Source organism: Conger conger, chromosome 13 (genome assembly GCF_963514075.1).
Source record: "Conger conger chromosome 13, fConCon1.1, whole genome shotgun sequence".
Taxonomy (NCBI): domain Eukaryota; kingdom Metazoa; phylum Chordata; class Actinopteri; order Anguilliformes; family Congridae; genus Conger; species Conger conger.
The window spans coordinates 27,837,286-27,861,312 of NC_083772.1; the positions used below are offsets into that span (position 1 = coordinate 27,837,286).

Genomic DNA, 24,027 nt, shown 5'->3' on the forward strand with positions numbered 1-24,027 from the left:
AGCTCCAGCCATGTTACTTTCATGCTTTTTGAATGAGGACTTAGCAATTGCACATCGTAGACAAATGCCAGAAAACACCCTGATTCTTTTATTGGTGATATGACATCCCTAAGGGTCTGTGACCAGCTAGGTTGAAATTAGTAAAGTCAAAATATGGTCCTCAGAGATATGTGGCGATTCAATTTTTCACTTCAAGATATACAGCAGAATAAATATTTTGAATACAATCATCATGACAACATTATTTGACAGGTATGACAACAGGTATTTAGCTTTTCAAATTTTCAAGACATTGTACAGCTGAAGAAATATTTTGAAAATTACAATTTTAAACACAATCATCATGACAACATTCCTGACATTTATTTTGAGTTTCAGAGAGATTTTCATGGCATTTTCCCCATCATGTGCTTCTTGGTATTTTGCTCAGGCCGAAACAATATTATGAAACATTTAGGGACAAAAATGCAAATGATCAGACCAAAGCTGGAAGCTAAAATTGCAAAGATCTCCACAGCTACAGTGAACTTTCCAGGTGAGCTGACATAAGCTGGTATAAAGGTGATCCAGACTGCACAGAATATGAGCATGCTGAACGTGATTAATTTGGCTTCATTGAAGTTGTCAGGCAGCTTACGAGCCAGAAAAGCTAAAACAAAACACAATATAGAGAGGAGCCCAATATAACCCAGGACAGCCCAGAACCACACTGCTGATCCTACATTACATTCTAGAATGATCTTTTCTTTGTAGTGCTTCATATTCTTGTTGGGGAAAGGAGGGGATATTGTTAACCAAAGCACACAAATAAGGACCTGAATGAGAGTGAAAGCAAGAATACTCAGTCTCTGCTGCAGAGGTCCAAACCACTTCATGACATTACTACCTGGAAGAGTAGCCCTGAAGGCCATTAACACCACTATTGTTTTCCCCAGAACACAAGAGATACAGAGGACAAAGGTGACCCCGAAAGCAGTGTGGCGCAGCATACAGGACCACTCAGAGGGCCGGCCGATGAAGGTAAGAGAGCAAAGGAAACACAGTTTCAATGAAAAGACCAGCAGGAAGCTCAGCTCTGAGTTGTTGGCTTTCACAATAGGAGTGTCCCTGTGTCTGTAAAACACAGCAGCCACCATGATGGACATGCAGGCCCCAGTCACCGAACATGCTGTCAGGATGATCCCCAGAACCTCATGGAAGGACAAGAACTCAACAGGCTTGGGTAGACATTCATCCTTCTCAGCATTCGACCAGTAATCAGCTGAACAGGTGATGCAGTCCAGGGAATCTGCACAAAAAAAGAGAGAAGGAATGTGCTACAAGGCCAGGGCAAGAAGAACAGGGCCAAAGGACTGTGAGATGAACTATGGATGTGAATAGTTTTCAGCTTCCGATCTCAGCACCGATATCAGTCATGAACATGGTCTAGCCAAATTTAAATTAAGTTACAGGTGTCCCCCCCAAGAGCCTGCAAAGTACATTTACCTATGCTAAATGCAATTTTACAACAGATAGGTTCAGTCCATTGTCTCTATTGTTCAGTTTGCATTCCAGCCATGCCAATATCCACGATATATGCATAGCTAAATACTCCTCTTTCAACCATCTGGGGTCTGAGGGCAAACTGCTGACTGTGCCATGCTCTGACATTTGTCATTTTAATCAACTTTATATACAGTGATTCCAAAGTGTTTCATATCTTTGTTTTCAGCACATACTCAGCTACAATCTTCTGGCAACAGTAATTAGGTCAGAATCATATGTTCTTTGTAAATTGGTCCAAGTATCATACTTTACAGTTGCCGTTCTCGAACATGGCATCGCCCCTCCCCTGCCAGAGAATACTTAACACCTCGTTTCAATTTGAATGAGATGGGCCGGAATTTGTGCGGGACGAAACTCACCTATGAATGAGTAAATTATTAATCTAATTTAAAACATTTAACCTATTAATATTGTCAATAGGTGCATTGTGAAGTCAAGATTCTAAGGTTTCTGTCACTATGTTTGTAGCATCTGTATGGTAAAATCTCACAAAGTGAATCATCCAAATAGAAAGGAAAGTTGATCTGATCTTATCGGTGTCACCTTTCGTCGATCACCGTTATCTCTTTGTCAAGGAAATTAACATAACTTAATGTTATCGTCATCATTGTCACTAGTAGCCTACCAAAGTAAAACAAAATTAGTGATTTTAAAGTGTGCTTTGACCTTCTTGGGGATTTGGAAAGGACTAAAAAAATACAACTAAGGCAACATCCTTCGATAAAAATACCAGCACAACCACCAAAACCTGGCCAAGCAAATGATGACTCATAATGACACTATGAGTTATTTTAATAACGGCACGTTATCTGGCAGTGTCCAGATAAGCGAAGACAGATGACTTGTGTGTCAATGTCATCAGGTGTAAAGTATCATGCTAGCTAACGTTAGTGCAGTGGGGATACATTTTTGAAATAGCGTTGCTTAGCTAACGTTAGTGCAGTGGGGATACATTATTGCTTATAGCTAATGTTAGTACCGTTGCTAAACTAGTGGACTGGGGATACATTATTGCAGCGGGGATACATTATTGTTAGCTAACATTTCTTAACTAGTGCAGTGGGTGCATCTGTATGTTTACACTAGGACTCGGAACTGTTCTGTCCTCTCAGGTCCTCTTAGCACTCATACTTGTGTTTGATTTGCACTTCATTGTACGTCGCTCTGGATAAGAGCGTCTGCTAAATGCCATGTGATGTAATGTAACCTGATGAACCACTGTTATTAGTAGTAGTCATATTTCTGCATGGCAAATACTTTACTTGTAGATGTAGTAGTATAATAGAAAAACAACAGACCCAACTGTCATGACATGCACGCTACTTGTTTGAGTAATTGACTCATTCATTTAAAGGGGCGTGTTCAAAATAATAGCAGTGTGGAGTTTAATTCGAGAATTAATTCATTTTGTGAAAAAATGTGTAATTAATTGTCCTTTTTTAAGGAAGAAGGGAAGCAAATGTTTCCCTCATTGCTGTAAAATATATTTCCTTATTTTGTGAAATTTGAAAAGATAATTGCATAAAAGCGTCATGGAACTTGAACCTGTGGTTTATAGTTAAACCACAGCTAGGTGGTTTAACGGCACAATGCGACCACCCTGCTAGCAGTGCCAATATCCATGATATACCATGGGTTCTCATTCCATAACACTTAAATATTGAATGTGCTACATTAGTTATAATTATTCCTGCTTTTCTGTACCAGTAGCATTGCTGATTTCTCCATCAGAACAGGGCACACAGTCGTAGCAGCAGACAGGCCTTCCTCTCTGCACAGCCTTCCGAGTGCCTGGGGGACAGCTCTCACTGCACACTGACACAGGCACCTTCAAACAAATATCACAGCAATAAATAACATTTGCCACCATATCAGTCTAATGAAATTATCTTTCAATGTGAAATTACCTGTGCTTGGCCGCCTGCCCAGGTAATGTTTTTCTTCATGATGAACACTTGTCCATCTGGAGCGGATGCATCATAGTGGCCCACAGTCACAAACTCCATGTGCCCATCCTTCACCTGCCAGTTCACCAACTCGTAAGTGGCCACCGGATCCCCATTGGCATCGAAGGAGACTTTGTACCCATTCCTGGAGAAGTTTACTTTTCTCAGGCGTTCCATGACCTGATAAGATGGAGTAAGAGGGCTGATAGTTCACCTGCTAGTAGCCAGCTCAACTTCCAATGAACCTCCATGTTCACCATCCATTCAGTTTTCCCCATTAGACACACCTCACAGTCTCATTATTGGTATAGGCCTTTTCCAACTTCATATGGCTAGCATATAAATGAACTGGGTTGCGTTTCCCAATAACGGTGTCTCTTAGGGCTTTACGAAGACTAGTAAGGTATACCTTACTAAAGTTGTTACTTTTCTACGTGTGTTCCCCAAACTATCACTTAGGCGGTTGCTTAAGGAATAGCTTCTACGCGACATTACTAGGCCCATCGATCGATTATGCGCTCCATGCAGCGACTGTTTGACTGCGTTATGAGAGAAAGTAGTGTTGTTCATGAATAAAAAACTGCAGGAATACTCTAAATATTGCATTTATCACGACTGGTGGGAACGTATTAATAGAATTAAAAACGTACAAACTTAATTATCCAACCGTATATATAATTTGGGGAAAATTATATATACGGTTAGTGATACGGTTTGTGGCTACGCCATCTAGCAATACGCCTTCTTTGGCATGTCATGTTTTATTGACATTATCTTAATATCTTTGTCATAGTGCCTTAAATGACTTTGCAATCAAGGTTGATTTGGCAGAAGCACCAGCACATTACTGGTGTAATTCACAATTTTCTCAAATTAGCTGACGTTTTCAATAAAAGCGCACCAACAAGCAAAATGCGCGAACACAAAAATATTTTTTTTATTTTTTACATAACATATGCCGAAAAAAAAAAAAAGAAATAAGCGGTCCCACAGCTTCCCAGCAAACGAAATGGAGATTGTTAGATGAGTAAAGAAACATTCTTTTCCAGTTTTACGACTACGGTTTCCAACAAAACCAAGAAAGAACTATGGATAAACATCGCTCCAGCACACAGAGAGAGTGGGAAATCATCAGTTTAAGAATATAATTTAAAAGGCAATTAGGCAACATGTTCAATAAAGTGCAAAATGCATCGTTCGTAATTTACAATTGTATTATTTGCATGAAAACAGTGCCATTAATGTGGTATTTTAGTAATATTATCAGCCAACTACAACTGTAGCATTATTAGTGTGCATATTGCTTAACAGATTGAGATGTAACTAAGAGCACCAGCTGAATTCAGAGGCTTGTGTTCATAACAGTGGTGGCCACTAGCGGAGTGAGCTAACAACATCGCTAAGGTATAGCGAAGAACGGTCCAGACCATCATTATGAAAGTACGACGTACAGGAGGTATACTTAGCTAAGAACGTTTTGGGAAACACGCTGAAACATTAAGGTAGAGCTTAACGTACAACTTACGAACAACGTAGTGTTAAGAAGGCTTCGGGAAACGCACCCCTGGTCTTTCACATTCCACCTTAGTGTATTCACCATGAATCTGCTGGTTGAAAGCGGTGTAATGCTTTGAGTAAGCCATAGGGTGGTACTAAAATTACACGTCAAACATGGACATGGTATTGATAGTATCTTAATTATTATGACATATGCATTCAATAATTAAACCACTACATGCAATGTACAGTAAAAGTACAGTAAAAACCCGCTATAAAGCAATAAGGGGGGTCCAATCAATTGCATAAAATATGGGGTCGCGTTATTGCACGGTATTATTTATGGAATAATCCAGTTACTGTGTGAAAAAAGAGGATAAAATGTTTTCACTAATTATCATTCACTTTATAATGCCTAATAATGCCCAATTAAGCATTATGGCACGAGAACTCACAGTATATCATGGATATTGGCACAGCCAGCGGGGTCGGCGCGAAGTGGAGTGCCATTATACCCCCTAGCTGTGCCAATATCCACGATATACCACAGGTTTGAGTCCCATAATGCTTTTATAATTTCACTGAAGAAAGACAAGACAAACTGTATTTTTAATGGAACTATGTTTCATGGTAAATGTATTCTTCCGCTGAACAGTAGTTTTTTGGTTGCTAAGCAACGGTATTGTGAACGTCATCAAGAAATAATGTATTCCCACTCCACCATTGATGGTAATTATGGTAGCAAATTTTAGTAGGAATAATGTATCCCCACTGCACTAACCTTAGCTAAACAACGCTATTGCAATAATGTATCCCAACTGCATTAACATTAGCAAACTTGCTAGTGTACATTATACCAGATGACATTTAAGGTGTTACACAAAGCAATTTTTATTGCTTGCAACTAAGTTGCAGCTGATTTGGTCAAAGATTGCTTCATGTATCATTCCCTGCAATTTCAAAAACCAAATTTTTGTTGTAGACATTTATCAGGACACTGCCAGATAACATGCAGTTATTCAAATACTAAGAAGTGTCATTATGATATAATTAGCTTCGCCGAGGTTTGGTGGTCTTGCTGGTATTTAGATCCGAGGATGTCGGATCGTAAGTTGGATTTTTTGTTCCTACTCCTTTCCAAATCAAAGGACACTTTAAAAGCACTCACTTTATTTTACTTTGGTAGACTACTAGCGGCTAGATGATGATGACGTTAAGTTACGTTAATTTCGATCACAAAGTAGATAATGGTGATCTACAAACGCGGAGTCATTTTAAAAGATATGTGGACATTCCATTTAGCTGTTCATATATCGTGGATATTGGCATGTCTGAAACACAAATTGACCAAGAGAGACAATGGACCGGACCTATCCGTTGTATAATAGGGATTCAGTATCAGCTGAAAAACTTAAATGTCCAGAGCCAGCCTTATGAACCACATAAACTTTTTTTTGGATGGCTTTCTTTTAAAATGTTGTTTATCATGATCAATAATATAAAAAAGAAAAAATGCATTCTACAATATTATATCAATATTTGTCGGGAGATTTGAGGTTTCATTGTGCCTGTGGTGTTACTAATTTATCATACAGAACAAAAGTTTTTGATAAAATAATGACCTAATCCATTGCAGTTGAAAGATTGTGTAATGGACTCTTTACTGTACCTGCTGTGGCTGAACTCTGATACTTGTGTTACAGTGGAGTTTGTCCGTGCAGATGATGCTGTGCATGGCGTGGGCTATTGCATACACTGCCTTGTATACCATGTTGGAGATGCGCAGCTGGGATGTGTCTGTGTAGGGATTCTGCAGGTCTCGCAGATTCTGTTTTCCGTCACAAGGTTTCTGACCTGCTGTGATCTGCTGTCCCTCCAGGCTGCAGCCAAAAGCACTCTCCCAGAACTCTGTGAGGAGGGGTGAGTGAGAAACCTGTGCCAGCTCCAGGTTCAGCAGGAAGTCTCGCAACCCCGGAATTACCGAGCGGGGAATTCCAAAGCCAATGGCTCCAGCAAACAGACGGAACTGCAACATCTTGCGGTTAGTGACCCAGGACTCACTCCCAATCCACTGTAGTGGGGCCAGTGCCTTGCCTTCCAGCTCTGACAGCAAGACAAGCAAGTCACCTGAGGCAATGAACGCCACAATGACACGGGCTGTGGACCTGCGGATGACCTCTGCCACACGTTGCACCTTTGCGCGGGGGTTGGTTCTGTAGAATGCCTCTGAGTATTCCACACAGATGCCCTCTGCCTGCGCTGCCTGCAGGAAGGCGGCCATCCCATTGTTCCCATAGTCTGAGTCGCTCCGCAATGCCCCGATCCATGTCCAGCCAAAATTCTTTACTAGTCTAGCCAGGGCTGCTGCCTGGAAGTAGTCACTGGGGATGGTCCTGGAGAAGGTGGGGTGCTGCAGCTTGTCACTAAGACATGCACAGGTGGCAAAATGGCTTACCTAAATATTGCAATTAAAGGAAAGATTCATGTAAATTTAATTGACGAAAGCATGTTAATGAATCAATATGTCCTACACCTCCCTCTCCACTCACATATCTGTCTATTCAGCATTAATACACTGTGCACAAATTCCTATAGCCATTCAGCAAAATCTGAATCTCCTTTAGGAGGAATCGTGACTGTAATAATATTAATATAGAAACATTAGCCTCATTGGATTTATCGTTCTAGAGATATTGCCTCTTAAACCTATCAATTTTGCCCCTTGTCGTTGAATCATCGATGTCTCAAATTATTCTTGCGCTCATATGTATATCATACAAAAAATTCTGATGTAATGAAACTGCAAAACGGCGATACTAGACTCTCCACTAGCGAGAACAGCAGTTTATATGCTCCAGCCTCTACCTCGTCACTCTCACGGTTTACAACCCTCGCCTTGCAACAGACTCAGACAACAGCCATATTCTAACAATTCTTGACATCAAATGTTCCAAAATCATGTTCCAGTATAAGAACAATAATATACTATTCAGAAGTTGCATGAATAAACTTTTTTTCTTATGATCTCACTTTTATTGCGCATCCGGTTTGGTAGAAATATAAGTTTGTTTTGCAAATTATTCAATACATATTTCGACATATTTATGGAACCAAATGTCACACCTGGTTATGAAGCCACGACTCTTTTGTGACTGACGTTTAAGTTTATTTTGTATTTAAGTTTATTTTGCCATTTTCAAGAAAACAATCTATTTGCTGGGAATACCATACTTAAGCGAATATTGTCTTGAACTACCTCTTATTGCTGCGTAAATGCATTGCGAGGTCATTTCAGTACCAAACTTATGTAAAACATGGTGAACTTCTTGTATGGGGGTTTCTTACCCTTTCCAGGTATAATTTGTCATATTCAGGTGACGGACAGTTGAAGAATATTGCGGCGTTTTCCATAGCAGAATTAAAATACAGACATGTGTAATTACAGGATTTGGACTATAGATAAACTTGTAATTGTAGTAGCTAACGGGGCTCTGCTTAACCTGCTTTTGAAATAAAGTTCCATTTTAAATGTGATGCATTAGGGTGAGTAATCCTTTTAGTTGACATCAAGTTTGTGCAGAAAAAAACAAATTGCTTTATTATAGTTGGGTTGTTGTACATTCATATATTCTAAAGAGACCAAAATGACATTTAGGTGACCCCATCCTGAAATGAAGTGACCCAACATGAGGTCCTGACTCGCAGTTTTGGAACCCCTGCTCTATGTACATACGCTGACATAAATGAGTTCTCTCTCAATTGTCATAGATAGGCTCTTCTTTCATATATTTTTTAATGTAAGTGTTATTATATCATGAAAGGTCATTTAATAGAACATGCACTGGAGGACTGGGCAGGAGGAGCTCACCTGGGGGATGCCTAATGGTCCGAGAATTCTGGACATGGCAATGGAAGGAGTGGACCTAGACTCGCCCACAACAGCATGGACAGTGGCAGACTTTGAGCAGGACTGGTTGGGAAACAAAACTGGCTCAATGCCATTGGCTAGCTGAAACACCACTTTCATGGCCATTGGCACAGAGGAGCAGGAATCATGGATCTGGTAGCCCAGAGTTACACCTGGCAGGAGCTCTGAACTGTTGTTGATCTCCTTGATGGCAAAAACCATGGTTCTAACAAAGCGTAGTTCCCGGAAATCCAAACTAATATAAACAACAATATGAAGTCACACAATAAAATTACATACCAGAACATGCAACAACGTGTGAAATGACAATAAGTTTGCATTTATTTGTATTTAATCGGGCATATAGTACACTCAGTGAGCACTTAATTAGGTATTTATTGAACTTATTTATTTGACTTATTGGTCTTCTGCTGCTGTAGCCTATCCACTTAAGTGAAAAACTTACATATCTTATATAAATATATATTGACAGGTTGTCTGTTCAGAGATGCACTTCTGCATACCACTGTTGTAATGTGTGGTTATTTGTGTTCCTGTCACCTTCCGGTCAGCTTTGGCCAGTCTGGCCCTTCTCCACTGACCTCTCTCATTAATAAGAACTGTTTTTTTAAAAATACTTTTTTGTTTATCACAGCATTCTCTGCATACTCTAGAGACTGCGATATTCAAACCACCCTGTCTGGCACCAACAGTTATTTCATTGTCAAAGTCACTTAGATCACATTTCTTCCCAATTCTGACATTTTGTCTGAACCTCTTGACCATGTCTGCATGCTTTTATGTATTTAGTTGCTGCCACATGATGATTTGATTCCCTGATAAAATATTTGCATTAACAAGCTGTACATGTCTACCTAATAAAGTGCTCAGTGAGTGTATTTAATCTGTGAAATTCGATTGGTGCATTACCTGGACAAGATCAACTCATTTTCCAAAACTGCAGCGCATATCTATTTCTAAAGTTGCAAAATGTTTGATTCTAACCTCTATGTGAGTACTGTGGTAAGGATATGCAAAGCCTTAGCATAAGGAAGGCCATGTTTTTTTTTTTTACTTCATATTACTGCCAAGCCTTACAGCATCAATTTCTAGACCTACTGTACAGCATCCTAATTACATACATATTCTGAACCATAGGTTGCAAAACTATTTTCTTGAAATGACACATTTAAAAGGGAAAGATGTATCAAACCGTATTAGTCATATTACTCAAAATGGAGAAGGAGCTAAAAATACAGAGTGCAATTTTTTAACTGAGTCCATTTTTCTTTGGAAAAAGTACAGTTCTTTTTAGCCAAAACATTTAGGAAATCTTGGAAGAAGGAGGGTATTACATTTGGAGTATTAAAGTTTAAAGTCTAAATGCCTGATGCCACTGGCATTTCTAGTGTTAAATTGAATGCAATAATAGTGGAAAAGATATCTTTTGCTAAAACCAAAATGAACCAAAATGTATGCATATCTTGTAAACAATTTGTAGCATAATAACGCATTGACATCTTGCATTAAACAAATGTAGGCCTGTCTTTTAAGATGAATAGTAACCTGTATCGATAATATAATACCTGTTTAGCTATTTGAGTTTATCCGGCAATAAATATCGAAAATTGATAAAAGTATTATACTTCAGAACATATTTTGTTCATATGAACGTATGGCTTTGCACAGTGCTCTCCCTTTACTGACCTCCCCGTACAGCGTGGCGCTTTGGGTCGGCTGGTGTAGTTGTGCTCAGATGTGATCACATAGTTGTGGATGGTAAAAATTCCTCCGATCACAAAGTCCCCAGGCTGGGATAAAGAAGCTGGTCTGGGGGTCCCCTGCAGTGTGCATCCAGACCCTGACTTTCCCTTTACCAGAGTGAGAGCTCCAGCCACCAGTGCCAGAACCAGCATGATCCACATCACCTCCATGCTTTCAGGACAGGATGTGGCACTCTCTCATGTTTAAATACCCTGCTGCAGCACAGCCCCCTGGGCTTATATCGGGGAAGAGGCATTACCTTCTTTGGGAAGCACACTCAGAGGTGTCATGTATTATTTACAAAATGTATTGTCAAGATTCCACCTCATAAGAATCCTCTTCTCAGGTGTTAGTAAAAATGAACGAAAGCCGTATCCACAGAAATATCGAAATGTGCTGGGAAAGTTTAAAGACTGCTAAAGGGCTGAAAGCCAAAACAGTAGATCTGACCCAGTCAATTTTCAATTTTACAAACTGACGCTGATGCCTGAAAAGTGACAGCAAAAATGCTAATATTGTACCTAATACACAACGCATATTTGTGTGAGAGTTTGCATAAGTGTGAGAAACGTGTATTATTCTGCACATGTAAAAATGTTTTATTCTGATTAAATGCTTGTTATGTAAACACACAACTTAATCAGATCAAATTTATTCAGCATGCATGTAAATGGTTAATTGGAATCTTCAGTCGGAATGAAGAAATATTATGCATGTAAACGTGGCTAATGACCCTGAAAGACACAGTCACTGAAAACAGCCTGTGCTTCGTAAAGCACTGAATAATGGACATTTAAAACTGGATGAAGATTGTTTTTGGTCCTTAAAACCACACAATCTTTCTTCTGGATATCAGGACTTAAACGCTGCAAAATACAAAATATGGGACCATTAAAAACATTGGGTCTCATTCATGAAACGTGAGCTGAACGAATTTGTGTGTAAAATGCGAGTAGAGGGAAATTTACGGGTTTTTGGCATTCATCAATATTTTAGTAGCTCCGATCTTTTCGTAGCTACTAACAAAATCTATACCTGCTGCTGACCATGCGTAGTGCTTGTGTAAATTCAAGAATGCACATAAATAATTCTTGTCACTATTGGAAATTTACGTTTTTATTCATATTGCGCTCTGTTATGTAAACAATACACAGATGCCTTTGAAACACATGATATGAACATGACAATTAAAAATATAATACATTTAGTTAAATTAGTTGGCAATTAGCAGGTTTAAGATCCAGATTAGGTTCATGATTGTGAATTATCTATGAAAATCAACTCAATAGATTACACATTCTTTGTGATGCATTTGCTTACATAAACCGGAAAAACTTTAATTCCGTTAATGTGCAACTGATCTGTGAGGCACACGCTGCTACCCAGGCCGTTGTGGAGCGCACAAACGGGGTCTTGAAGGCAAGATGGATCTGCCTGGACAATAAAGGTGGTACCCTTCTTTATGCACCCGTGAAGGTGTGCAAAATAATATTAGCCTGCTGTGTCCTGCACAATGTGGCCATTAAACAGGGCCTTCCCCTGCCTGAAGTCCCCAATGCAGAGGAACGACTGCCTCCGGAACCAGCTCTTGGGCCTTGAAATGCGGCTGCTATACAGACACGCCAGCGACTTGTAGAGCAATTTTAAGGTAAGTGTTGCTAAGACTGAATAAGCTGTGCACATTTTAGGCCGACAAGCTTTGCAAAAAGTTAGTTTCATTTGTATTTTGTTTTATATTTATATACAACATCCTGTTTCAGTAGGCTACCTCAGTTCATTTTCAGGTCATGCTCTTTAAAATGTATACAAATAGACTATATTTAATTATCAGAGTAAAAGAGAGTAGCTTGATTATCTTGTAGTAAATAAGTGTTTTCCCAGGACAAACACAGACATCACACAATACTGACAACATAACACTTTATTGTTGAGGACGCAAAAGTGCCTTGCAGATTTCCTTCAAGCTGGTGTTAATTTCTTGGAGGGACGTGTTGATTTGGTTGACTGCTGTAAGTAGACTTTTTTGATTCCTCAGGACCTCATCCGTAAGGAGAGCCGGATCACCTCTTCGGCCTCGGTACCTGGGTGCAGCAGGAGCAGCAGCGGCGGCAGCATGGGAGGAGCACTCGCCAGCTAGAAATATGACACGTTTGTTTTTTTTCGTTTTATGTGTGGCTCTTTTTTCATTTGAAAGAAACATTAAATAAATCTTATTTGAAAAATGTTTAATTTACGTTGGCTGCAGACTGACTTATTTTTACATTACATTACGTTACATTACGTGGCATTTAGCAGACGCTCTTATCCAGAGCGATGTACAACAAAGTGCAAATCAAACACAAGAACACGTGCCAAAGTGGACCTGAGAGGACAGTACAGTTCCGAGTCCTAGTGTAAACATACAGAAATTCAGAACCCTTGAAGAGTTGTTTGAGCTGTACAGTATAAAACAGAGCTTTAGGCTATTAAGATTCAAATAATTTGAAGACAATGCATACAAAACTGCAGTGGGCTATACGCTATCCGTATCCTTTCTTGAAATGAATGTTAAATAGCTCTACATTCCAACACTGATATCCATTACGCACCATATCGCACAATATAACATTACTGGTTTCCCGTTTCCACTTCATTCAATCCGAAGAGAAACCCCCACAAATGTTCTGTTTGTTTGGTGGGACTGTACGACCTAGGATAAACTACACTAACTGTGGTGGGAATTTTAATTTATTCCTGTAAGAAAACACTCAGAGACAGAGACAGTAAATAAAATCCAATCTTTACTATGCGCATAGGGTCCAAGTTACATGCAAAAACAAGGACAAAGGTTCCAGGACCTTTGTCTGGATATATGTAGGCACAGAGCATAACAAATGTACGCCCCTTCATTAGTATTCATTAATATTTCTGATAATTAATATTCAAAGACAATCCACCGCTCTTCTCCTTACTATAGATTGTTTATTCATATCTCCCCCTTCAATGTACGTCATGCAGGTGCATGTTCTCAAAAACATTGAAGCATGACGTGTACGCAGGGGCCTGTGCAATTAACTGCGCGTCTGAGAATAATCTATCTTATCTTGTTTTAACTCCCTACTTCTCGGAAGATAATCTCCATAGTAGCTTCTGTCATGAGGTATTATGTTTTTGGTTCTGCAGGCTCTCAGGCACCAAGACAAGATAAATCAGTACACACAGTTAATGGCCGTGGCCTTGGAGGCCCATGGTACAGACAGGGAGAGACATCTCCACTCACACAGTGACAGAAAATAATATTGAGTAGCACAAAGCAAGTTATGACACTTTAATAAGTGTGTGTACTCTGGATCATTCCAGCATAAGCAACCAATAATAGTATAAGAAATTAGTAAAGGATAAGCAATTAATAATATGATAAGTAATTAATAATGAAATAATCACATGAATATATAATTTCAACAACACTAACCACTAAGCTATCAGTGATGGTTTTCAGAATTTATTATGATACAACAATTATCACCTTACCATCTGGGTTTGATGTTGTCTCCAGTGGAGGCATGTCGGTGTCTCCGTCAGGTATAATTCCTAACAGAGAGGTCTCCCCAATAATGCCAGCGATGCGCTCGTCAGCAGGTGATATTTGTGCCTGTGAGCCTCCTCCTCCTGTGGCTTATGCATGTTTTTCTTGTGCTCTTATGCGTTTCTTTGCCTCCAGTTTCATGTCAAACCATTTACGTTTAACCTCGGATATGGTTCTATTGTCTACAGAGGCAACATTAACAGCATCTGTCACCTCCTTCCAGGCCTTCGCTTTGCCTGTCCCTGTCACAACACCATGACTGATAGAAGAAAATGAAATATTTTTTACCCAATAAAATATATTTCACCCAAGATGATTTCGATCTCCGCTTCGGAAAAGGATTTTTATATATATATTTTTTTTCTCTTTCCTTGTTTGCACCATGATGATTGACAGGTCGACTGGATGCGTCTACACCTCCTTATATGGCAATCATTGTCTATTCATGGGCGGGGATTTATGCTAATTGCTGATTACCGGGAGCGTGCTTTCACTTTACGATGGATTGGCATTCATGATCATACATATGTGTTTACGATCAGATCTGGGTTTCCCGCGGCGTTCATGAATCCGGAGTAGGTTTTTAGTAGCGTGGACGTTTATGTGCAAATCTGCACATAGACTTACTAACGTTTCATGAATGAGACCCATTGAGGGCCATATTTACATACTTGCAGTGCAAAATGCGGTCTGATGAGGGTGCGTTTGTGCGGTCACAGCCTGCCTGAAATTAACGTTTTATTTATGAAGGCTACAGCTCATTACGCAATCAGCGAATGTTCTGTTGAATTGAATATCTCTACTGCATGTGGCGTATTCTGGCTGCCACGTAAAAGCATATCCAGTACGGGGCCTACACCGAGGACCTGGGTTCGATTCCTGGTCCTGCCAAATGCCAAGTTTGGCCGGCTCTCGTGGAGTGGCATAATTGGCTCGCTGCTTCAGAGGGAGGGACTTGGCAGGGTTAGTGGATTGCCACCGTGAAATCACGGTCATGAGCATGAGACAAGACAGCTTGAAGAAGGCGTGTTGTTCTCGGATCGCCAGATCCCTTCAGGCCACCGAGGGACGGGGTGTGGGTGGTGTAGCCCCCAGCTAACACCAATTGGATTAGATAGGGTAAAATTGACAACCAAATTGGGAGAAAAAGGGAAAAATTACAAATAAATTATATATTTTTTAAAAGCCTATCCAGAACACGACAAAATGTGTACATATATCAGCAGTGGCAACTATTGTTGTTTGAATTAAATGTCAGATGTAACGTTGCAATGAGCTTGACTATTGTTGGGATAGATTTAATTTGACATTATGTTAATTTGTAACACTGGAAAATACACAATATGGTAACAGGCTAAGCTTCTTCTAAATCTTCTGAATCAAGTTCCACTCTTCTGACTTTGGTTAATTTTGAGCGCGGCCTGAACAATTGCAATCGCACAACACCCTGTATCATCAATCTTTTATTGGTGGTATGAAATCCTCTGTTTAATATTAGAGGTAAATTGGTCCTCAGACATATTCAGACATATGCATAGATATGTAAGTTTTTCACTCAAGTGGATGGGCTACATCAGCAGAAGACCAATACGTCTAAAAAATAAGTTATAAATACTTAATAAAGTGCTCACTGAGTGTATGTATCTTTTTCACTTAAAGAAATATATAGAAGCAGAAGAACATGTAGCAAACATTCTAAATACAGTCCTGACAACATTACTGACACTTCTTTCTGTGTTTCAGAGAGATTTTGATGGCATTTTCCCCATCATGTGCTTTTTGGTGTTTTGCTCAGGCCGAAACAATATTATGAAACATTTAGGGGCAAAAATGCAAATGATCAGACCAAAGCTGGAAGCTAAAATAGCAAAGATCTCCACAGCTACTGTGAACTTTCCAGGTGAGCTGACATAAGCTGGTATAAAGGTGATCCAGACTGCACAGAATATGAGCATGCTGAATGTGATTAATTTTGCTTCATTGAAGTTGTCAGGCAACTTACGAGCCAGAAAGGCTAAAAGAAAACACAATATAGAGAGGAGTCCAATGTAACCCAGTACAGCCCAGAACCACACTGCTGATCCTACATCACATTCTAGAATGATCTTTTCTTTGTAGTGCTTCATGTTCTTGTTGGGGAAAGGAGGGGATACTGTTAACCAAAGCACACAAATAAGGACCTGTATAAGAGTGAAAGCAACAATACTTAGTCTCTGCTGGAGAGGCCCAAACCACTTCATGACATTACTGCCTGGAAGTGTAGCCCTGAAGGCCATTAATACCACTATTGTTTTCCCCAGAACACAAGAGATGCAGAGGACAAAGGTGATCCCAAACGCAGTGTGGCGCAGCATACAGGACCATGCAGATGGCCGGCCGATGAAGGTAAGAGAGCAAAGGAAACACAGTTTCAATGAAAAGACCAGCAGGAAGCTCAGCTCTGAGTTGTTGGCTTTCACAATAGGAGTGTCCCTGTGTCTATAAAACACAGCCGCCACCATGACGGACATGCAGGCCCCAATCACTGAACATGCTGCCAGGATGATCCCCAGAACCTCATGGAAGGACAAGAACTCAACAGGCTTGGGTACACATTCATCCTTCTCAGCATTTGACCAGTAATCAGCTGAACAGGTGATGCAGTCCAGGGAATCTGCACAAAAGAGAGAAAAGCAGAATGTTCAGTAATGTGCTGAAGGGGTCAAGGCATTAAAAAATCATTCCACCTAAATTAAATTCATCAATATTGTCTGAAATAAGCACATAGTGTGCCCTCCATCATGTGAGAGCCTGCACAATACATTGATAAAAATATATATTCAGAATTTATTTTTGATAAATGCAACATAGATTGAACTGTTCCTGCTCCTATGTACCTGTAGCATTGCTGATTTCTCCCTCAGCACAGGGCACACAGTCATAGCAGCAGACTGGCCTTCCTCTCTGCACAGCCTTCCGAGTACCTGGGGGACAGCTCTCACTGCACACTGACACAGGCACCTTCAAACAAATATCACAGCAAAAGACATGGAGCCAACTCTGACATGCCACCCTATCTGTCTAATGAAATTATATTTCAATGTGAAATGACCTGTAGTTGGCCACCTGCCCAGGTAATGTTCTTCTTCATGAAGAACACTTGTCCATCTGGAGCGGATGCATCATAGTGGCCCACGGTCACAAACTGCATGTGCCCATCCTTCACCTGCCAGTTCACCAACTCATAAATAGCCACTGGATCTCCATTGGAATCGAAAGAGACTTTGTACCCATTCCTGGTGAAGTTCACTTTTCTCAAGTACTCTGTGACCTGATGGGATGGATTCAGAGGGCTGATAGTAGACCTGCTAGCAGCCAGTCAACCTCCATGTTTACCATCCACTCAGTTTTGTCCTCTGTCTTATAGGGTTGGGCGGTTTCACGGTGTTATAGTATCATGCGATAAAATATAATCTTGACGGTCTCCACGTCAATACCGCCAAAAGAATTATGCCACAGTTGTCGTATGTTACATTCAAAACTCCCATATTTCATTATTGTTCTATCGGCAAGCATACCGGCTTGCCATTTGCCTTTCATCTAATTTATGTGTCTTTATGTTTTAATTCTAAGAATTATTTTGTGCTGATGCACTTAAGTCGACTCTTTTTTTAATTTATCCTGTTAGGCTATACAAACATGCACTGTGTTTCTGTTCATTCATTCTACCTAAAAGCTAATTGTTATTGTGTAATTAATACCCGATGATGAAAAATCTCTTTTCTGTTCTGAAATTATATGGACACATTTTTTTTAGCCTGCATTTATTTCCCGAAAGGGAATAAAATTATTGCAGTTCATCCTTTAATCTATCTAAATTCCATTTCATGTTTTAGGCTATCTGTCAAATGTTAGCTTGTAATGTTACGTTGCTTTGTTTATCACTTTGCTTTGTAGTAAGCTAGCTGTATGGTGGGCGTATGGTTTTGATAAATGGTGCACTTTTCTTGCTTGTTGAATGATACATGGTTGATATGCTCGATCACGCAAATTAACACATTTTGTTGATGTTGTTTGTTCAAAGTAACATTATAGCAAAGGGCCTTGTTCCTAACCGCATCACTGTCGTGGCAATAATAACAGTAAACACCCTCTGCTGGAGGCCTAATATTGCTTATTATATAATATTACGAATGGTATTTGGTATTATCAGCCGTGTCCTCCAGCCATGTTAGGGCCATGTTAGTTTTTAAACAGTGAAACCGTGTATCATGGTAAAATTTGGGGACGTTTTAACAGTTTAAAAAATTGGATGGGGTGTCTCGGTGGCGCAGCCTGTTGAGCACTGACCGCATGCTCATTGCGAGCCGCGACGTCGGCGGTTCGAATCCGACCGTCCGACATTTGTCGCATGTCTTCCCCTCTCTCCCGCTCCCATTCTTCCTGTCTCTCTGTACTATATACTGTCTAAAAGCTGAAAAAGGCCTAAAAAATATCTTTAAAAAAAAAAAAAAAGACCGGCCAACCCTAGCCTCTTATCTGTACCTTTCCCAGGTTCTTACACCTAGCATGAAAATAATCAGCCTTTTCAGATTCACCATGGATATATCCTACTTTTAATATTTTGCTGTAGTTGCATTTTGCAGGTTAAACTGGGCTTGCTGATTGATTATGTGTAATCTGCATTATAACATTGAATACTCTGTAAATCAAACTGGGTAATAATAATAATAATAATAATAATAATAATAATAATAATAATAATAAATGTGGATATCCAGTTATCCATTATAGTTGACATTGTGGAATGGACTGTTTACCTGCCATGGCTCAATTTGGATACTAGCGTTGCAGTGGGGTGGAGTGTTTGATTCTTCTGTGCAGATGATGCTGTGCATGGCGTGGGCTATTGCATACACAGCCTTGTATACCATGTTAGAGATGCGTAGCTGGGATGTGTCTGTGTAGGGATTCTGCAGGTCTCGCAGATTCTGTTTTCCATCACATGGTTTCCGACCTGGTGCAGTCTGAATTCCCCCCAGGCTGCAGCCAAAAGCACTCTCCCAGAACTCAGTAAGGAGGGGTGAGTTGGAAACTTGTGCCGGCTCCAGGTCCAGCAGGAAGTCTCGCAGCCCCGGAATGACTGAGCGGCGGATGCCGAAGCCAATGGCTCCGGCGAATAGACGGAACCGCAGCATCTTCCGATCAGTGACCCAGGCCTCACTCCCAATCCACTGTAGTGGGGGCAGTGCCTTGCCTTCCAGCTCTGACAGCAAGACCAACAAGTCACCTGAGGCAATGAATGCCACAATAACGCGGGCTGTGGACCTGCGGATGACCTCTGCCACACGTTGCACTTTTGCACGGGGGTTGGTCCTGTAGAATGCCTCGGAGTACTCCACACAGATGCCCTCTGCCTGCGCTGCCTGCAGGAAGGCGGCCATCCCATTGTTCCCGTAGTCTGAGTCACTCCGCACTGCTCCAATCCACATCCAGCCAAAATGCTTGACTAGCCTAGCCAGGGCAGCTGCCTGGAAGTAGTCACTGGGAATAGTTCTGGAGAAGGTGGGGAACTGCAGCTTGTCACTCAGACAAGCACAGGTGGCAAAATGGCTCACCTGTATTTAATTGAAAGGAAAGATGCACATTTTAAACAGTGAACGTAACTTCTATTCTTATTCTAGCCAAGAATCAATGGAAAAAATGGATGCCTATTCACCTAATCAAGAAGACCAAATTGCTATGAAAGCAGCATGCTCATTTTCCAATACATATTTTCCACGTGTCAGTTGGATACATAAAAACACAATATGAACACAATATCCTGTATGTATATTCATGCCTCATCTCTATATTTCAAATACATTTTTGAACGCAAGGACTATTATATCATAATCATTTCAGGAATGTTATTGGAACATGCAGTGGAGGACTGGGCAGGAGGAGCTCACCTGGGGGATGCCAAAGGGTCCAAGAATTCGGGACATGGCAATAGATGGAGTGGAGCTAGACTCGCCCACAACAGCGTGGACAGTGGCAGACTTTGAGCAGGATTGGTTTTGAAAGAAGACCGGTTCAATGCCATTGGCAAGCTGGAATATCACCTTCACTGCCACTGGCACAAAAGAGCAGGAGTCATGGATCTGGTAGCCCAGAGTTACACCTGGCAGGAGCTCTGAACTGTTGTTGATCTCCTTAATGGCAAAAACCATGGTTCTAGCAAAGCGTACTTCCCGGTAATCCAAACTGTTGTGAACAATGATATGAAGAGTCACAAACATTGACATAAACATAACTGAAAGCAACAAGGTGTGAAATGACAATAATTTAAAATATACTTTGAAATAAGAGTGGAGCATTACCTGTTCACACCATGAAGATCAACAGATTATGGTTTAAAGTAATCTTGGTTTTGGGGTTATAATAAATATTCTATATATTTTATATTCTTTGACTTATGGTAGAACCTATGCACTTGTAAGTCGCTTTGGATTAAAAGCGTCTGCCAAATGACTATAATGTAAATGTAAATGTAATTCATTTCTATAATTACAGAACATATATTTCTAAAGTTGCAAATTTCTCTTTTTTCACCAAAATGTGATCATTTGACTGCTGTAACAGGATATACAATACCTTAAGTTGAAGGCAAGACTGATGGAAAATATATCTTTTGCTAAAAATTAAACAACCCAAATATAATGTACAGTGTATCTTTCAAATAATTTGTAACACAATAAAACATGCATAAAAAATTTTTTTGAACACTTGTGTTTTAAGATGAAGAGTATGATCACACTGCAGATTAATATCATGAATTTTTAATTCAATTTATATTTACCCTACTTTCTGCTTTTTATTGTAATATATTTTAGTAATATATTTCACAAAAATAGTTGTTTATATTTATAGTTATGCCTCTCCAGAGTCTGAACAGTCCGCACAGTGGCCTCCGCATTGCACAATGCTCTTCCTCCCTTCACTGACCTCCCTGTACAGCTTGGTGCTTTGGGTCGGCTGGTGTAGTTGTTTTCAGGTGTGTTCACATAGTTGTGGATGGTAAAAACACCTCCGATCACGAAGTCCCCAGGCTGAGATAAAGAAGCAGGTCTGGGGCTCCCCTGCAGTGTGCATCCAGACCCTGAACCTCCCTTTACCAGAGTGAGAGCTCCAGCCACCAGTGCCAGAACCAGCATGATCCACATCACCTCCATGCTTTCAGGACAGGATGTGGCACTCTCTCATGTTTAAATACCCTCCTGGAGCACAGCCCCCTGAGGAAGAGCCATTCCGTCCTTGGTGAACCGCATCAAACCACACAGAGGAGTGGCTATGCATGATTTACAAAATGACCAACTGTTTTTTTGTTTCCAGTCCTCACAATAATTATCTTCTCACCACACCAACACAGTAGACCACACACAATAGTTAAACATAACTGAGGAGGGTGATGTAAACACACTGACACATGAATCAAAAAGCTCCTTGACACTCTGATGCAGCAATAATCCCTGTCAGCATCAACTCTCCTACTTCTGAATAATTTGTCAAATATTATATCAATCATATTTAGGGTTCAGTTCACAAAATAAGTTAAAATATTACTTTTGAAAGTAAAGCATAAATACGGAGAATTAACTGTTGATTATATTTAAGTTCTCCATGAACAGTAGTACTCCTACCAGTCCAACCTGTGCATTCTCTGGATATACATGCACACCTGGGGAAAAAATACTGTCACATTGAGAACAAATCACACAATCAGGAACTTGTTGGTCAAGTTCATTTTCCTTCAAAAATAAAAATAAAAATAGCCATCCACTTCTAACTGGTGGATTTTATGGCATCTGGTCTGGCTTTATCTACTTCTTCCTGGCTGGCACAGAGTCTTTCAATTGGTCCATATTGACAGTTTCTGCCATTTTGAGCTTGGGCAATCACCAGCTGTTTTCACAGCAGCATTTTCATTCTGAACTTTCTGATCTTCTCAGAAACATCAGTGATGCAGAGCTCCGTTTCCTCCAGGTTTTTCTTGATCTAAAACCATCCTACATTTTGGAAAAGTAAAATTTTCTGAAGTATATTAAGTCTTAGAATGATAACCATTATGATAACTAATGACATAGGAAATCCATTTGTCTTGAGCAAACAGGATGCATGTGTGAACGACTCCATGCTTCTAATACGTGTTTCAAAATGTGACTTCCTCAGTTTATCACTGCATATTAATGTCTAAAATGAGACATCATTTACAAAATTAGATTGATTAAATATTTCTGGAGATATGACTTTGAATGTTGCATTTTTGTAAGACAGAGTTTTGAGAAAACTGGCTTTCAAGATTTTGCTGTGATTTGCTGTCATTTTGCTGCCTTTACTGTAGTAGTTCTGCTTCAGGTGAAAGTCTTGGTTTCAATGTACTGCAAATCGCAATGTAGTACAGATAGAAGTAATTTAATTGGTTAAAGGATACGGAAATTAATTTGAGTAATGTACTACTCGCTCACCACAATTAATTACAATAGATTCGTTCCCATGGCTGATGGCGATTCCTGACTTTACAGTTTTAGACCAGAATTTGCAGAGGAAGAATTGCAATTAATCCTCCTATTTCTGCAGAAGCAGTTTCTAAGTACTGGAGGATGTAGCAAGGGTTAGATCGGAGTTATTATTGGCAGTGATGCAAACTCTGTGTTCAGTTGTCCGTGTTCATCCGCTGTCTGTCTCTCTCGCTCACGCAATTGTTCCTCTGTAAATCCCAGTTCAAAACTGTAAAGTTGTATTTCTTCATCAAAATCAAAAAGCTTGTCCTTTAACTCAGCAAAGTCAGAGCTGTCCGTCATATCGCTCAGGCTAGCAAAGGTAGGTTTTGTGATATCTGTATGCTAACGTTACCGTATTTTCTTTGGAGTGTCACGTGATCGTAGGGTCCTGGATTCTCCGGGACTGTCCCGGATTTTTGTCTGTCCTGGAAAAAATAATGAAACGAAATGTCCCGAAAATCATACATTCTTTATTGAATGAAGGCTCACTACTTTTAAATTACACAAATAAGCCAGACCTTGCCAGAGTATTACATCCTTTCACTTTCAGTGCCACAGGAACAAAGTAAATAAGCTGGAAAACACAACCAAGGAACCACCACCAAAATAAAAAGGAAAATCCTTCTTCTCAAAAAATCCAAATTCTCACAAACTTGTTCCTTTGGCCATCTTAAATACCTTAACTAGGCTCCCCATGGATACTTGCCCTGATTTGGTGATGTGATGGCGTGTGGAAGGAGGGGGAGAGTGGTCTCATTAACAGGCATGGTCGTGCACTTGCACTTGCACTTGCATGCAAAACACGAAAATCGCCAGCCTCGTCGTTTCGCCGTTCAGGGACCAATATACATGAAAAATAGTTTGGTAAGGCACACACGCTGTTCCACTTAATCCAGAAAATCTCATAAAAATCCGTTAGGTATTTTTTATTAAAAAGATTGGTGAAAATATTCACACTTTCGTAAGAGTTTTTTTTGCGCTCTTCTACAAACTTTTTAAAGCGTTTCACAGTTCCTCACCCAATTGGAACATGTCCTACTTTTAAACGGACTAGTGCCTTTTACTAAAATCGGGTTTTCATGTGCTACAGTTGTTATTAAAATTGATATTTTGAGAACGGGGACCCGTTGAAAATGAATGGTGAAAAATAAGCTTGTCTGTTTGCCAGTGACTCTATAATGTAAGGCACTGCGCAACTGCGAGCCACGCGCCTCATGGAACATACGGATTATACATTGCCAGAGCCATATGGAGCCAAAATGGAGTGTGAATAGCAGGCAG

At 40.1% G+C, this 24,027-nt stretch overlaps 1 protein-coding gene and 1 pseudogene across 1 annotated transcript; both read right to left on the reverse strand.

The window, feature by feature from the left end:
- Positions 1-374: 374 nt before the first annotated feature.
- On the reverse strand, positions 375-10,808 carry LOC133108556 (extracellular calcium-sensing receptor-like; annotated as a pseudogene).
- A 5,155-nt stretch (positions 10,809-15,963) lies between these two features.
- Positions 15,964-21,396, reverse strand: LOC133108561 (extracellular calcium-sensing receptor-like). The gene is made up of 6 exons (XM_061218139.1): positions 21,191-21,396; positions 20,155-20,449; positions 19,024-19,821; positions 17,316-17,534; positions 17,101-17,224; positions 15,964-16,877 (listed from the first exon to the last, which is right to left on the reverse strand). The coding sequence occupies exons 2-6, from the start codon at positions 20,413-20,415 to the stop codon at positions 15,964-15,966; spliced, it is 2,316 nt and encodes a 771-aa protein (XP_061074123.1). The 5' UTR covers positions 20,416-20,449; positions 21,191-21,396.
- Positions 21,397-24,027: the final 2,631 nt, after the last annotated feature.

Excerpts from the sequence above, each read along its gene's own strand:
- LOC133108561 (XM_061218139.1), bottom strand. The coding sequence starts at position 20,415 with ATGGTTTTTGCCATTAAGGAGATCAACAACAGTTCAGAGCTCCTGCCA. Across the intron at positions 17,535-19,023 it reads TCCAAATTGAGCCATGGCAG|GTCACAGAGTACTTGAGAAA; the intron begins GTAAACAGTCCA and ends CCATCCCATCAG. Across the intron at positions 16,878-17,100 it reads AGAAATCAGCAATGCTACAG|ATTCCCTGGACTGCATCACC; the intron begins GTACATAGGAGC and ends TCTTTTGTGCAG.